Source organism: Frankliniella occidentalis, unplaced genomic scaffold (genome assembly GCF_000697945.3).
Source record: "Frankliniella occidentalis isolate FOCC.00 unplaced genomic scaffold, Focc_3.1 Scaffold9, whole genome shotgun sequence".
Taxonomy (NCBI): Eukaryota; Metazoa; Arthropoda; class Insecta; order Thysanoptera; family Thripidae; genus Frankliniella; species Frankliniella occidentalis.
The window spans coordinates 2828921-2845182 of record NW_026267139.1 but is presented as its reverse complement, the minus strand read 5'-3'; the positions used below and the strand labels follow the sequence as shown (position 1 = coordinate 2845182).

At 39.8% G+C, this 16262-nt stretch overlaps 4 protein-coding genes across 5 annotated transcripts in view; 2 read left to right on the top strand and 2 right to left on the bottom strand.

The window, feature by feature from the left end:
- Window positions 1-324: 324 nt before the first annotated feature.
- On the bottom strand, window positions 325-5487 carry LOC113211743 (regulator of telomere elongation helicase 1 homolog). Of its 2 annotated transcripts, none has more exons than XM_026430214.2 (17): window positions 5362-5487; window positions 4966-5099; window positions 4674-4881; window positions 4429-4601; window positions 4097-4351; window positions 3897-4010; window positions 3128-3811; window positions 2986-3050; window positions 2739-2901; window positions 2511-2630; window positions 2299-2427; window positions 1984-2220; window positions 1585-1893; window positions 1309-1488; window positions 1117-1197; window positions 900-1041; window positions 325-804 (listed from the first exon to the last, which is right to left on the bottom strand). In XM_026430214.2, exons 1-17 carry the CDS (start codon window positions 5468-5470, stop codon window positions 728-730), a joined length of 3180 nt encoding a protein of 1059 aa, XP_026285999.1. In that variant the 5' UTR covers window positions 5471-5487; the 3' UTR covers window positions 325-727. The 2 variants fall into 2 exon arrangements, with proteins under 2 accessions (XP_026285999.1, XP_052131999.1); XM_052276039.1 differs by lacking the exon at window positions 5362-5487 and adding an exon at window positions 5246-5264.
- A 28-nt stretch (window positions 5488-5515) lies between these two features.
- LOC113211744 (protein FRA10AC1) lies at window positions 5516-7047 on the top strand. The gene is made up of 5 exons (XM_026430215.2): window positions 5516-5787; window positions 5870-6032; window positions 6116-6281; window positions 6453-6612; window positions 6695-7047. The coding sequence occupies exons 1-5, from the start codon at window positions 5748-5750 to the stop codon at window positions 6982-6984; spliced, it is 819 nt and encodes a 272-aa protein (XP_026286000.1). The 5' UTR covers window positions 5516-5747; the 3' UTR covers window positions 6985-7047.
- A 3650-nt stretch (window positions 7048-10697) lies between these two features.
- Window positions 10698-11162, bottom strand: LOC113211735 (proline-rich nuclear receptor coactivator 2-like). Its single transcript, XM_026430206.1, has one exon. The coding sequence runs from the start codon at window positions 11160-11162 to the stop codon at window positions 10698-10700; it is 465 nt and encodes a 154-aa protein (XP_026285991.1).
- Window positions 11163-12409: 1247 nt separating this feature from the next.
- Window positions 12410-16262, top strand: part of LOC113211742 (RING finger protein 44-like) — a gene marked incomplete in the record, with an annotated part of 9630 nt that continues 5777 nt past the window's right edge. The window contains 10 exon segments of the mRNA XM_052277285.1: window positions 12410-12829; window positions 13696-13846; window positions 13934-14108; window positions 14173-14281; window positions 14384-14454; window positions 14800-14981; window positions 15116-15290; window positions 15410-15517; window positions 15601-16026; window positions 16116-16219. Coding sequence (XP_052133245.1) covers window positions 13698-13846; window positions 13934-14108; window positions 14173-14281; window positions 14384-14454; window positions 14800-14981; window positions 15116-15290; window positions 15410-15517; window positions 15601-16026; window positions 16116-16219 — 1499 coding nt within the window.

Below are 16262 nucleotides of genomic sequence, written 5' to 3'. Positions count from 1 at the left end.
AAAAAAATGGAGACGAAATTTTGGACTACCCACGACCTTGAAATTTTAATTAGTCAGCAGAAAGCATCTGGTATAAACGCAGAGCAATGGTCACCCCAACTTCAACAAGCCCTCGCATAAACAATTTTAAAATTTTTCTCCTATACTTTATTTCTATTTTTTTTAATGATTTGTCTTAACTCTAAGGTGTTAACTGCCTCTTAAGCCAACAACCAAGCCGATCGGCAGAGGTCTTTCAGATTACAATGACATGGTATGAGCAACTGATTGTGTAGATATCTGGGTGGTTTTATGAATGAAAGGGGAAAAAAATGTACAAAGATGCAGAATTATTTCATAATATTTTATATGCAGTTTGCACTGGGTGAAAAATATGCTATCAATACACACACATGATGATCCTGCCGGTCACATAGTAAAAATAGATCAATTCATGCCAGAAACAACTATTTAAGAACATGAAACAATAGTTCTTCTTTTCACAATAACAATCAACCTTCTAAAAAAAAATCATTTAAAAAAATATGTCAATGTTTCAAAATCTTTCAAAGATAACAAAATTGAGAAAATAAACCTAAGAAAAACATTATCAAGGAAAACTAGCAGAACCCAATATTACCCTGTTAATGGGACAATCTTTACAGGTGATTCAGTAAATACAAAGTTCCAATCAGGGAAATTTTTTTAAAAAATGCTGAGTAAAATTTTAAACTCCCAAAATCTATAACTACTGAGAATTTAATTTTTTCTGGCAGAAATCAGCAAAGGCACTCTTGTGAGCAGATTTTATGTATGTATCAAACCCTGTAAAAGAAAAACAGATGAGTCACAATATTGAATTCATGGGATAACCTTTTAAAATAGAACTATAATACTGTAGAATAATAAATAAGATTAACCTTTTAAACAAGTAAATAGGCTGGAATCACTAAACAGTCTGTCTAATATTTCAATAAGCTGTTGGTAATCAGAGCTTCTTGAATAAGATCTAACAGCCAAGTTGAACTCCTGCATTTGAGCTGCTGTCAACTTGGACTTCACCTTTAAAAAAGAAAAGGGAATACAAATAGTGAACCAATTTAAAACAGCAATCTGCAACTTCTCATGTATACTCACATGTTTAAGGTAGGCCATCATTTGAATTTTACGGTCATTCCCTTCAGAGCTCTCTGAGGCACTTGCACTACTTGATGTGGCCTATGTGTAGACAAATATGAAGTTAGTTTAGATTGAAATTTTTGAAATTCCCTCCCCAATACTTGATGGAGAAGAGACCGAATTTGAGTCATAGCCAGGTAGAAAGCTTACCTGCTCAAAATTGAGTGGAACACCCATTACCCTCAATTTCCTCCGTTTGGGTTCAGGCGGGGCACTTTCATTTCTTATGGGGCTTAAGGTCTGGTTGGTGCAATCCAAGAGTGTTTTGTCAGCAGATGAGCTGGTTACAGGAGTGTCTGGCACAGCCTCAACAGAGTTAAAATCAATTACCTACAAATTTGAAAAAGTTAAATAGAAACATGGTTATTCTCTTAAAATTTTGGGGTGAATGATGGTTGTAGAATACTGGTTAGAAAGGCAACTCACCTCAACAGACTGATCCAGAGCACCAAACATACTTTTTATGGTATTCTTGGGCTGTTTAGAGACTTTAGTAGATTGGGTATACGGGGAAGAAATAGTACTAGGAGATGCAGAGGACACGGAACTAGAGGGTAAGTTTTTGGATGGTGTTCTATCTTGGCTGTACCAATTGAAATTCCCTACAGACTTGTTTGGCTTTGCCTTCCAGGTTGCTGTCGTATCAAAGGCGGCAGACACTGCCTTTCTCACTACAGGTTCATTGGAAACCTCATCCCATGCAACAGACATTTCTTTTTTGGCTGGTTGGGGAAGCTGGAGAGGAAAATTCAATCATGACCAAAATAAATAATCAACCAGCATCATGGGAGTTCAGGAAGTCTTTGTAACTGACGTGACACTTACTGTTTCTCTTGCGTTTTTAAAGAATTGACACAGACCACGTGTGACCGCTCCAAACTGATTTGGTGTCTGAATATAAGGTCTTAACCAGGCAGACATTTGCTGTTTTACTTGAGGATCAGCAAAACGACTATCACAAAACAACACAGCCCCGTAATCATTACGGTGACGGATTACTCTTCCAACAGCCTGATTGACAGCTCGAGTAGCTTCAAGTTGGTACCAGTTATGGCCTGTTACCTGAACAATGGAAATTGTTATAACCATCATACCTGCATCATGAATGACTGAGGAAAGAAGAAACAATTGTTGCCCTACCTTCTTTTTGTTTTTGTCAAGGTACTCTCTTTTCATGACAACCCTAGGGTCATAGAATGGAGGGTACGGCAGGCCTGTCAGGATAACAGCACGTCCATTCTGATCGGCAAAGTCCAGACCTTCAGAAACCTGCAAGATTACAAAAAAAAATAATGAGCACAGCCAAATAATTCGAATTCAAAAATGGAATTTTATAAAACTTGTTAGCATACTTTGCCACGACAGACAGCAAGGAAACAAGCCCCTTTAGATCCGGGCTGATATATACGAGAATAATAGTTGTCCATGACTTCTTTCAATTGCCTTTTGCCTTGGGGCTCAACAAAAATTTCCTACATTGTTCAAGAAAGGGAGGAAAAAAGTGTAAAACAAATTCATACTCACAATAATACCTGAACCTGTATATAATAATCATTAACAAAAACCTAAGCGTAAAATACCTTCTGAGAAAATATCTGATTCCAAATACCAGATTGTTCCCAGTGTTCTTTACATTGATTGAGGACAGTGTATGAAGGGAAAAACACTAAAAGACCCTCTGGAATAATTCTTGCAAAGTTGGCAATGGTGCGTCCCAAAGAAGTCAAATAGGCATCATTACCTCTGTGGGAATTGATTGATTAATACAGATTTTTAATACTAATGAAGAGTTGAAAAGGTTGAACAGATGATGAATTTCACGCTCACCTGTTCTTGAATGTTGATATGAGAGGCTCATTGTCTGGCCCACTTCGTATCACACTAACAAAAACCTGAAACCAATTAGCAGCATAAATAATTTACACTTTTGTAGAAAATTTAGATAAATGACTAATAGCAGATAACAAACCTGTTCTTTGGTGATAACATGCTTATTTTCCAAAGTAATGTTGATTGGAATCCCAAGTTCAGAAATTAATGGAGGAAGTGGTGACAAAGTACCACTTGTTACAATTATGGAATGAACTCCCAGATTTAAGAGACCTTTCATGCCATATCCAGGATTAAAACACCAAAAATTAACAACTTTTCCACCAGGTTTGGTATCATTGTTAGTGGCTGAAAGCCATGAATTCTTTCTAAAAGTGGGTTTAGGTTTCTCTAGAGTAACAAAAACTTTGTAACACTCTCGCACTGACCCAACATGTTCTTCATATGTCTTTCTTTCAAAATAGAAAACAGTCCTAAAAAAATTAGCAAGTTTTTCTAGACTAGCTCCTGTTCTTTGGAAAGGGCCATCAGTGCTATCACGCAAAGCATTGAGATACTGGACAATTTGTTCAACTAGACTGTAATAAAGTGGATATGTTTCTGTAGTGATTGTAGCCTTGCCTAGCAGATCAAAAATGTATTCTCCAGGAAACGGTGCTTCAGTTTTATCTTTCTGGGTAAGAGGAATGTCATCAATTACTTTCTCCAAATTCAAGAGCATTTCCTTCATCATGATTAATTCATTTTCTGTGAAGTCTTTCTTTTTATCTGAATCAGGATCACCAAAATCCATAACAGGATTCTCAGCAAAGATTTTCATGACCTACACAATGTAAATAAAGATGGATTACTTTCCTGTAATGGTTGAAAACAATATTCAATACTCTTCAACAGATAAATATGTATACCTCTGTGATTTCAGTTATGCACATAGCAACTTCTGTGCTGGTGAGACTATAAGAGGCAGACTCTTCACATATTTTCTCCACATTGTGACCCTCATCTAGAATTACAATACTGTTCTAAAAGAGGAGAATGTAGAATATTATTTTAAACTGAAAATAAGATTGTCATAATACAAATTAAATAAAATAAAGTGAAAACTCACAGCTATATCAACATCTTGCTGCCGGCGAGTACGGGGATCTAACAAATAATTGTATGGCATAAAAATAATATCAGCTGACTGCTTCAGCTCCCGTGACATGAAGTAGGGACACACTTTTAGTTTTTCACTGACTTTAATAAGGTCCTCTATGTCCATTACACCAGCATCAGTAAATGCATGGTCATCTTTTTTTCTTTCAATATTACGATGCAAATAACAAGCACGACCTTTGACTAATGCTTGGCACATAGAAATCTAAAGTGGATTAAAGAATAAAAATTGTATTGCTAGAGATTTTAACAAGTCAACACTCTTCATTCACCCAAACTTACCTTCACTGAGGTATTTTCTTCTTTAGAAACATCAGGGTGCGTACACAACTGATCCCTGGAGCCAATTATGGCCATTTTTACATGAGCATAATTAGTGCGCTTCAGTTCTTGTACAGCTTGTGACAGCTGAGAGTGAGTACGGGAGGAGTAAATAATTTTCGGACCAAGTCTTCCTGTATAGAGGTCAATATCACCAAAATATAAAAAGATTTAAAAAGAATGAAATCTAAGGAAAGTTCACTTACCCCCCCAGGACGTAGATTGATTTGGTGGGGCACTGCCTGCAGCACTAGAAAGACTGTCTTTCAATTCATCTAAGAATGCACTTTCATCCTTAGTCATTCTCATGGCTTGCACTTGAGCCTTCTTCAGTGATAGCCATGCCAGAGTAGAGCAAAGCAAGCTCAGTGTTTTACCGGTTCCTGTTGGTGACTCAAGCATACCGTGAGCACCCTATGAACACCGATAAATTATTAAAATATATTTTAAAAATAGGTGGGTTATATAGTTCAAAGGTAGAAACACTCAAAGACGTACCGATTGAAGACAGTCTATGACCTTCTCCATGTATGCGCGTTGAACATCATATGGCTCAAATGGGAAATGCACAGGGACATTTCTTATCATTATTTCTGGCATCTTGATGAGCTGGAAATGACGAGTGCACAAACCTGCAAAGTATTGAAACAAGTGTATGTTGACTAAAATATAGGAAAAGAAACTTCTTTAATCGTAAATAATAGTTCAACAAGTGTACTTTGTAAATAGGATACGAGGTTATTGCTTTCACAACGTGATTGCATCAAAAATATAATACATTAGGTAATGGAGGTTAAACGCTGAATACAATGGCAAAATAAATGAAGGATTCGTTATTGTTGAGCAAAGAGCTAACAGACGAAAGAATCGGGTTACATAAATGTCAAAACTTACAAAAACAATGAAATCCAACACATCGACACGTATTTTGAAGAGTACGTCGTTTGTTGTTGTGGTTTCCCGCTGAAATGAGCAGACAAGCCGCGCTTTCCTTTGTTTTCATACATTATGAGAATTTCATCGCATATAAATTTACAAAATGAGAATTTCATGAAATTCATGTGCTTCTTGTTATTTGTTTTTATTCATAGGTTATTTGTTTGGTATTGGGGGTGTTTATTGAATGAACAACACTTAGTTTTATGCCAATGATATTAGGATGTTAGACCCTTTTGTTTTGTAATGATTCAAAAGTTTAAAAAATCCATACAGCCAGAAACAAAGCAAATACGTGCATCATAATCTTTAAATACTACTTTTCTGCTCTAAAGTCATACAAGATGGAATCAGTATTTAAAGCAATGGAAACGACAGAACCCAGTATGATGCTTTAAAGGATTTTTTCTATTCTCTTTTTAAGGAGCCAAACGGCAGGGATTCTCAACAATTTAACCTTTTCCAGGTCGACACTCCTTACAACTTATGCAGCCAAACAGTGCAGCGATTACAAGTCCCTCTGCTCGATTACTTTTTTCTACTATGGCACCATATGAGCTCCACAAACGTTTAATAAACGATTATTATCTATGTCGGAAAGGTGCTACCTCTCTTTTACAAAGGGATACGTAAGTAGGTTTTTCATATTCGTAACATATAGATTTTGCTCTTACTTGTTGACACCCTTCACACTTTAATTTTCTGCATTCAGTTCCAGAGATAAAACTGATTATGATGTTTTACGTGACAACCATCGTTTTCTGTGGGATGAAGCTGATCATCCAGACACTTGGGAAGCACAGCTTGCTAAAAAATATCATGACAAGTTATTTAAAGAATATTGCATCTGTGATTTAACAATGTTCAAATCCAACAAGGTGACAGATGTCTTATTTCAGTGGTTTCTTACATATCCTACTAACCATTTCTTTCTAGATTAGATATTTCTGTCCCTCCAGATAAGCTTTAACAATTGTGTAGTAAACACACTTAAAATACTATTATGACTGTTACTCCTCTCCTCACGAATGGCAATTTAATGGTTGCAGGTTGCTATGAGATGGCGGACAGAACCTGAACTTATTTCTGGTAGAGGACAATTCACATGTGGCGAAAAGCATTGCTCTAATCGTGATGGTTTAAAAACATGGGAGATCAATTTTGCTTATCAAGAACAAGGAGAGAAAAAGAATGCACTGGTCAAGCTTCGTAAGTATCATACAAGTACTATCCTGTATGTATTTATTGAGCCAGTCCTGCTTTTAAGTTCCATATTACTTTCCAATTTAAGGACTCTGCCCTGAATGCTCATCAAAACTGAATCATGGCTCAAAGAAACGAGAAGTTAAACGCATCCAGAAAAAGAAGACAGGAAAAAGGAAACAGCAGACGGAGAAAAGGAAAGGGAAAGATGAAAGACAGCAGCCCACCAGCTCAACAAAGACCTCTGATGACAGTGAGAGTACAGAAGAAAAGACTGAAAGTGAAATGTCAAGAATTTGGAAGGAAACAGGGAGACCCGATGAAGAGAAAGCACGTGAAGAAGAATTTGAGGAATATCTCGAAGATCTGTTTTTGTAGTGTGAGGGGAGACTTGGGCATGTTTGAGAGAAGGTAATGTTATATTAAATCTAGATCATTGCATACCGATGTGTACTATTTTGATTTAGATTCTCCTATATCCTACACTGATTAATTGAACCCTACAAGAAATATAGGAACTACATCACATATTGCATCACATAATTTTCCATATGGAGCAGCAATTTTAGGATTAAGGATGTTTTGAGAGAGACTTTATCACTACAAAGATAAAATCCTAGTTTGAGAAACAGCCTCATTTTCTCACATTCTTTCCTCAAATAATGTTTCAGATCAGTAATTATTTCCCAGATAAATGGATATGTAGTGTCTCACTAGTCTATTTGTAAGGATTTTCTTTATCAACTTACTGCAGTACACTCAACCTGGAATTAAAGTTTGAAATTAGTGGTTGCATCCCGAAGGAAGCAGATTTGTCTTTGTTGGGGTTATTCTTTTGCAGAATAATTTGGTGGGCCCTAAAAAGGGCCCGGGGAAAGGGAAGGGAAGGAGGTGGGATGGGGAAGGGAGTGAAGGGGAAGGATGGGAAGGTGATGAAGTGAGAAGAAATGAGATGAGCGATTTACAACAATGAGATGAGGGATGAAGGATGATACATGAGATGATAGATGAAGGATGATGAGACATGAACATAAAATAGAATATCATACATACACTTTTTGTACAATATGGATCAAAACAAAGTCATCTCGATCGATTTCAGTGTCATTGAAAATACAGTAACAAAAGATGAAATTATGATAACACAATAAGAAGCAGATCACAATATGATTAGAACACAGGAAAAAATTACAGAACTCTTTAAATAATAGAACCAAACAAAATCAAACATCAATTTTTTTGATACATTGGCATGATATAGAAGAAACAAAACTGGTTAGAAATAAAATATGATCAACATCTTGACACTGAACTGAACATGCTTGAGAAATGCAATAATTTGGTACAGTAATGATAAAAATGGGGACATTGTGGAGATCAAAGAAATACTGGTTGAAGCAAGGAAAGGTTGACATTACCAGTAAATTCACAATGGTCTGATAATTGGATGTACAAAAGAACTCTTTATACAAAGTAACTTAATCCTATTGCACATGGCAACAATTCAGTCATGGAAGACAGCATTTCTCTTTAAGTGCCAAAGGCACAGCAAAAGTCTCCCTTTATTGTTGGAGGAAGCTGATACAGCTTCATCATTTGTACTGTGGCATAGTCAGTTGAGTTAGTGTTTCACTTGGTCCTTCACTTGGATAGTACACTTGTAAACTTGCCGTGGAAACACTTGGAAGTTGTGCTTCCACATGAAATGGAATCCCCAAACACACAAAACGTTCACAATACTTGACAGGCTGTGTAATACTCATGAACATTAGCACATAAACCACAACTTGCATTTTTCTTTCATTTTTTTTCTCTCTCCTGTTTGAGAGTAGTCTTTTTTTTTTCTTTTTTTTTTTTCAAGTTGGGTTTTGACAACTTAACAGCACATGACAAACCAAACACACAATTTTAAATGTTGAGGTGATGACAGATGAATGTTATAAAATAATTATCACATTTGAATCACATCAATGAGATATGGATCAACATGACTGAGCACCATTGCATACTTCTCACAGGACATACAGGAAGGTTGAGAGTTCTCCAACAATACACTCATACACAAGTTTACAAGTGATTACCAAATATCATCACAGGCACTTCTTTTTAAAAAAAATAAGCATTTACACATTATATCATTTATACATGTCACAATAGAAAAATCACCTTGACTAGATTCTTAAACAAAATTCTTTTGTCAGGCTCTCTAGGTCACTTTTCAGACATCAATGAAACACTAACATTAAAGACACATTTTATAACCACGTAGCATGCCATCTGGTGACTTGAAGTCTATCTTAAAATTTCAACTGGGAATGGGATTTTGTTATATCACATTTTCTAACTAAAAAAAAAAAATCAACAGAAAAAATTTTAAGCCACATATTTCGGGCCATGCTTAATAAAAAGATGGACGATTGGCACAAGAACATGGACTTTGGCCACCAGAGACAGCTGAAAAATTATTACAAGTAAACATAAGGCATACACTTCCTCACTAGGCCACATCCAATAAGAAAACTAGTCTAAAGCTTTTATAACCACAATTGAGCACATGACCATTAAGGTCACTCCACCATCATATGTCTTATGAATATGAGAATCCACTCCTCTGCCCAATTGCAAACCACTTCATGAGTCCTGGCATTGCCTGGGCACTAACAAGCAAGTGTACCACTTATGCGAGAGGTCTTCATACTCCCAGCATCAAATATATATAACACTTTATTCACATCACATTTGAATCAGTTAAAAAAATAAACAGGACATGACAAATGATAGTAAATAGTCGCAGGACTGAGATTTAGGCCATTTCCACATCATAAACATAAATAAATGTTCATTTGATGATTTTTCAAAAATTTGAATTGAGAGTCTGTAGAATGTGGAGATCATTAGTATCATCAGCGATAAAGCATTACATTTTTTCAAAAATAACATGCTGGAAACCAACTTGGTTGGTCCATTTATATGACCTAAACCTCAATCCCAATTGATGCCTGAAGTATGAGTACTCTCCATCTTAAAATCAAACCACTAAAACCTATTCTATTCTACCATACAAATAGACTATTGAAACTTCATTAACAACTTAAAACTTCAGAGGTGTGCAAACAGAGAAAGCAACAGTTGAGCAGCCTACTGCCTCTACCAACCATTTGTCCTGTTAAATATAATAATGATACAAAAACATCAGAACATGAACGCATTCAGTCAATAGTCAAGTCCACACTGTTTCTTGTAATGTTATAAATTTTGGGTCTTGATGATGCTTAGCTTTAGATGTTAGGAACATGATGGGCAAGACAAGTGATTGGTAGCAACTTGCATCACAGAACTGATGGGACTCTATTAAACTCACAAACATGAAGATTATGAGATAAAGTTCACAATGGACATTAAACAAATTAATAACTAGGTCTTAGTAGTTACGGATGCTGATTTAGGCCTCGCGGACTAATAATTTTGGTATTCACATGGTAAGAACATTTGATGGAAGCTACATCTATTGGTAATAGTAGGATTCAGAAAACAAACAAAAAGACCTGATAAAATTATTGTTTAAAATTTGATTCTTTGTCAAAACACAGGGGCTAAAAGAAAATTTATGAAGTAAGTTAAAAGGGCCTTAGAACTAAAACAAAATCATGCTGTTATTGCTTTAGACAAATAATGAAAATGAAGTTTCCTTTAACGTTGTGAGCATTCAATGATTAAAATGATTGCAAAAAATTGTGCCAAGCCTTGTACAGGCAAACATGAGGAAGGGGACATAAAGTCCCTATAAAGTTAAGTAGCCAAATCAATGAGAACGTTGGGCTCGATCACTGACTATCACATATCACAAGGGCAATACTTCAGAAGTCAATCACCTATGCCCTACTAGCCTATGATAACAGTCGACTCATTCTGAGTTCTCAACAATGACATTCTATTACAAACAAAATCACAATCAATATCTGCTGGTGATGCACGTAATACAGTAAATAAAATCAATTTGATATGAGATAAGAAATTTTAACAGCTTGCACTTAAAACAATCATGAGACCAAAGTAAAGTACACAGAAATTTGAAAGTATGAATTTAAATATCACGCTTGCACCTTCAAAAGCATCATCAGCTGCTGAGAGATCTCCAGGTACTGATCCTTGTTTCTTGGGGAAAGTTGTGTCATGTTCCAATGTGTTGGGGGCTTCGGCAGGGTGTCTGGCGATGGAGGCTCACTAAACTTGGCCCCAGCGTAGTTGCATCCCAGGGAGGGCGAAGAGCGAGGAGTAATGTTTTTGGGAGACATGCTTCCCCAAAAGGCACTATTCCTTGCCGTGGGTGAGACAGACAGAGGTGAGAAGTCGTGTGACCTCTTGCCCTTCTTCACCGACCCACTAGCAACAAAGGACTCAGGACTGGAACAAGATTTCGTTGGCGACGACGCCATACTTCTGCAACCAGCTTGCCCTTGTCCTAGGTTGGAGTTCTTAATAACACGGACATGGCCTTTTTTGGCGTAGACCGTGCCGTTGGAACTCCTGTGCCTCTCTGCTCCTTTCTCGCCCATGACACCTTCACCTTCCAGACAAGGCTACGTCACAAGTCCCTCGCGCCACACGCTTCGCACTCGGGGTTCTCCGATGATATGTTTGCACAGTTCCGACAGCCCCGGAGTTAACTTCGACAACTTTCCACAACTCAGCTAACAGCAAGCAGTCCACGGATGTAACAGCTGCCGAGCTGGCCTCACCAGATTATACACATCCAAAATGGCGACCGTCCCAGTTTCTCTAAGTCTGAGTTCGGGACTTGCAGTCCTCGGCATCACACACAGGCAGGCGAGGGCAACTTCCCGACAGTCTCTCCGTCAGGGGCACGGCAACTGCAGCTTCTTCAAGACGATCCTGATCCAAATATCAGTAGTTCAGGTATTGTTTCATAGCGGACTCGCCAGCCTCGCCTCTGCGTCGCGTCCTCTCTTCACCTTCACTCACACACAACAACCAACGAACAACAACGAACCAGGGCTGCCAGGTCCGGAGTGAGTCAAGTCGCCAGAAGAGGGCGCTCGAATCGCCAATCGTCGCCAGCCGCCCTAGTCGCCAAAAATCGCCCGCCACAGATTCAAATCGCCAAAAATCGCCAACCTTTTAGTGGGATAGCCAAAAAAGAGGCAAGGTAAAATTGAACTCGGGTAGCACCCAAGAGTCAGCAAATGTGACAATGTAGCGAGCTGCTAGGCCCATTTCTTAGAAATTCATCTCCCCCGGGCCGGGAAAGTACTCAATCCCTTCGTAATCCTCGCTTCCGTGGGGTCAGGTAGCCCGAGTCGCCCAGGATCGCCAAACTTGGAGCTCAGTCGCCAAAAATCGCCAGGCCAAAACACGAATCGCCAAAAAAATCGCCTGGCGCCAGGCCGTCTTTTAAAGTCGCCAAACCCGACCTAAAATCGCCAATTTGGCGACAAATCGCCAAACCTGGCAGCTCTGCAACGAACAGACAAGTTACGACGTCATTCCGAGTGAAATCGAGTAAACACTTCCCATCGGCCAATCACAGCGCGGCTCTGCGTCACGTGCCACTACGCGAGCAGTTGAGAGTGTTTATCTCGATCACGAACTTACACTATTAATTGTAAGGCATCGTCTTACCACAAATCTTAATATTATTCGAGTGCTTTATGATTTTTTAATGTAGATGCGATTATATTTTCAGACCGGATTTCGGAAAAGGGAATCGCTGGAAAACTATTACGTAGTACGAGACGGAGTAGGTCTGCTGTGATTGGTCGGAGCCTGTTTCGTCATTCCGTCATTCAGGGAGGGGGTCGCCCGTAAATGATTGTTTTTCGTGTGTAACTTTGGTGAAATGAAAGTGATGGGTAATTTTGGTCTGCTCGGCCCATCGGGGGCTCGCGAGGGTGTCCGCACTGCAACATGCATGTCGGCCGTGTCAGACTGATTTGCATTCCCTCGTTAAAGTGAGCCCAGCCCTTTTCCCCCCGGGCGCTGCATTCCCGTCGAATGTTGGCTGTCTTGGCGATAACATGCCTGGGGAAACTTTTCTCATGAGTGCGAGGGCGACAGCTGTGTGAAAACAGAGAGAAAGAAAAACAATGAAAGACATCATAGGACTTGCATCCCGTGCGATGGCTGCCCGCACCTGCACCCTGTGAGAGCCTGGTGCGACGTGAAGGCGGAGAAGATTGTCGTCCCCAGCTCCCCGTGTGACCATGTACGTCCCCATCCACTGGAAATACCACATTTTGTGCTATGTAGTCAGGAGAGTTATGAGTTTCTTCCATGCCACCAGTGTGGGCTATCCTATACAAGAGAGGGTGTAGTTCCAAGTCAGATTTTTTTTTGCAAGACGGCCTACCTCGAGTTTTCTTTTAACATAAGTTTACTAGCAGGCCCGTATCTTCTGCAATAGAGTATCGGCCTTGCGATGCAGCAGACGCTTTTGCGCAAAGTTTTGGAGAAGAGCCCTAGCTAGGCGAGGTATTTATTGGTTAGGCTGTCGCCCTGTCATGAGTAGCACATTTTCCCCATACTTTACAGCTGTAAATATACTTTGGTCTTGTTTCGAAATGTCGTATTTAACCTCTATCAAGTCTCTACTGAGGCCATCTAGCAGCATTGTAAAAGTCACAGCAATCCCCCAAGGCCACAGGGTTGTGGTTCTCTTGCCATCTTGTATTCTTTCTTTTTCAATAAATGTTTTGACTTAACAGACACTTTTTGGTAACATCAAATCCCAGAGTAAATGTCTGTATATCTTAATTTAAAACTCTCCAAGTAGCATTTGTGTGTGCACAACAACACTGTTTTCAGCCCTGGTATGATTTGAAAAGTTGTCGGCCTTGGCAGAGCTGAATTGTTGACATTTAAATGCAGGATTTTATATTTTTTAGACCTTGATATAATTGTATTCTATATTTGTCTTTTCAAACTTCACAACCAAGTCACTTTTCATGATTGCCTTTTATGAGATATTGGGACCCTCTGACGATTTCTGTTTTTGGTGCTGTTTTAAAATGCCTCTCAACTATGATATTTTTTAACATAAAGATTTTTTATTTATGATACGTCCTCTTTCAGCCATGAGTTCAAGTAGTCGGAGTAGCGCTGTGAGGGGATCTGGGTCTTATCGGCACTCGGGTAGTCACAGCGGCCATGGTAGTAGCCGTTCAAAATGGCAAGGGAATCGAGCTCACCGGTCCAAGGATTTTCATCAGGGCTTCGCACCAGGGTTTGTTTTTTTATTTGTGTTTTCTTTGCTATATATTTTCTTTCTTTAATACTTGTTAATATTCTATTTTTCAATGAATTGTAACAGGGATTGCTCTCCTAACGCGGGAAGCAGTTTGTCCCCAAAGGATTCTGCATATTTAAGTCAGGATTTTCCGAAGCAGAGTCTTGCACCAGCTGGTGCTGCTGGAAATGGCCAGAATGTAGATTCTCAGGAACTGCGAAGAAGCTTGCCTCCTCAGCAGATAAATAATTGTACTCAGGTGAGTCGTCTTAAGCACATTTACACTTATAATTTAGCGCTTTTTAAATAACATTCAATTTCAGGAGGGCTCTTTTGTAAGGTCCATCTTTCCTCCTGAGAACTTAGCTTCAACATCAACTGTGGAAACACATATGCCACGTCAATCAAGATTCTCACCCTGTTTAAATTCTGGTTAGTTGCTTCTGGCAACTCATGGTCACATTAAATCATCGGATTGTTTTTTTCCCCCCTCAGTTGATTTTGTGACTCTTTTATTGTTTGTCTCTCCCACAGAATTGAGGTTAAGTCCAAACCTTTCTTCTACAATTTTTTGCCATAATGATGAAACAGATGATGACCAAAAAGTAAGATCTTTGAATTGTTTCAATGAAACACATGGAATGGTAGTAGATAATTGCTATGGAATTTCCATGTAGTTGGGAAGCAGATAAAGTGTTCCTTAAATTTTCTGTCCATGGATTTTAGTTTCTGTTTGGGGATATCTATCTGTGATGTCAGTGTTTGTCCTGTGTAGATCATGATTTAGAATTAGAATTGTCCAAATCGTAGTGTATTTAGAGAGTGTGAAGCTGTGGTGGTGGGTTCTGAGAACTAGGGAAAGCCTTCATGTTACCTGATTGCAGTAAATGCATGGAAGTGGATTTTGAATTCTAGTTGTGGATTAATGTGTGTTGCTATTTTGCTTCCAGAGTGACAGTCCTACTCCAAAGAGAAGGCGTTTGTCTCACAGCCAAATAGTGGAGATGTCAGTGCCAAACCCTCCCTCCCCCCCTCATGCCCGCGTAAATACCTGGGAATATGGAACAAATGGTAATCAGCCGCCTCCAAGAAGGTCTCCTCGTTTGACTTCTGCTGCAAGGGGGCGAGGAAGGTGAGAATATTAATATTTAAAGAAGTCAAGTTAATTTTTGTCAAATTTAAATGGTTACCTTGTACCATATTTTTTTTAAATGAATTAATTTGAAAATAACATAATAAGTAAAATTTGAACTTTTAACTTTCCAGCCCTCCTATTCGTAGAAATCGCTTTCGCGAGTCCGGATCTGGGTGGACTCAGGACAATTTTACTGCCACACCCCACTCAGCTCCTCCACCAGCTCATGGAAACTATGTGCCGACAACTTCTTCAGTGCCCACTCACCCAAGCCATCAGCCTGCAATTGTTGTTGAAGTTGCAACGGTGTGTGTCATTTAAAAAAAAAATTCTTCTCTATTTGTTACCCTAGGACCACGCCAAGTGTGGGAATTGGAACATCACAGTACCATGCATGCTTAGTAGACAGCTCTGTTGTCTTGCAGGTTGGCCCTCCCATGCCTGTACCTGTGCCAGTGTTCGGGACAGGGTCTTCTCCTCCACATTTGCCTGCTGGACTTTACTCACCGCCTCCATTCCCTCCATCGTGTCAGGTACTTCTTGTCCTATAAATTTAGGGTGCTCTCTACTTTTGTGTACTGACACACCATAAATTAAGTTTCCGTTTTGTTTACAGGTGACACAGTTCAGCAACCCTGTGAGTCACCAACACATCCACTACAGTCACCACCACCACCATCCACCACCGCCCAGCCATCTCCACAACCTTCACCAAGGCCCCCACCACGCTCCTCACCCCCACGCCCATCCCCATGCCCACCCTCATCCACACCCCCACCAGCACCCTCACCAGCACCCGCACCCTCATCAACACCCACACCAACACCCCCACGCACACCCCAGCCAGCACCACCACGGCCCCCCCATATACCCCCACGCCTACCCCCCAGGACCCCCCCACTCCCTCCCCCAGCCGTACCATGGGGCCTACGGTGCAGGCCCCTTCATGGCGCCCACCCAGCCAGGGTTGTACGGCCCCTCGCAGCCCATGGCTCCCGCGGTCGTTCGGGGTCAGCACTACCACCCTCATCCTAGCTCTCAGGTTTGTCATACTCTCACAATGAAGTCAATTTTGATGATGTTGGTTCGTTTTAGTACTATATCATTGCATGTGTTTGTGTTTTTCAACAGAGGAATCCTGACAACATGGATGCTGCAATTGTTGGCGACCAGAGCCATCACCATCACCCACATCCTCATGCCCACCCTCATGCGCTCCCTCATCCACATCCTCATCCTCACCCACACCCTCATCCCCATGGCCACCCTCACCCCCAC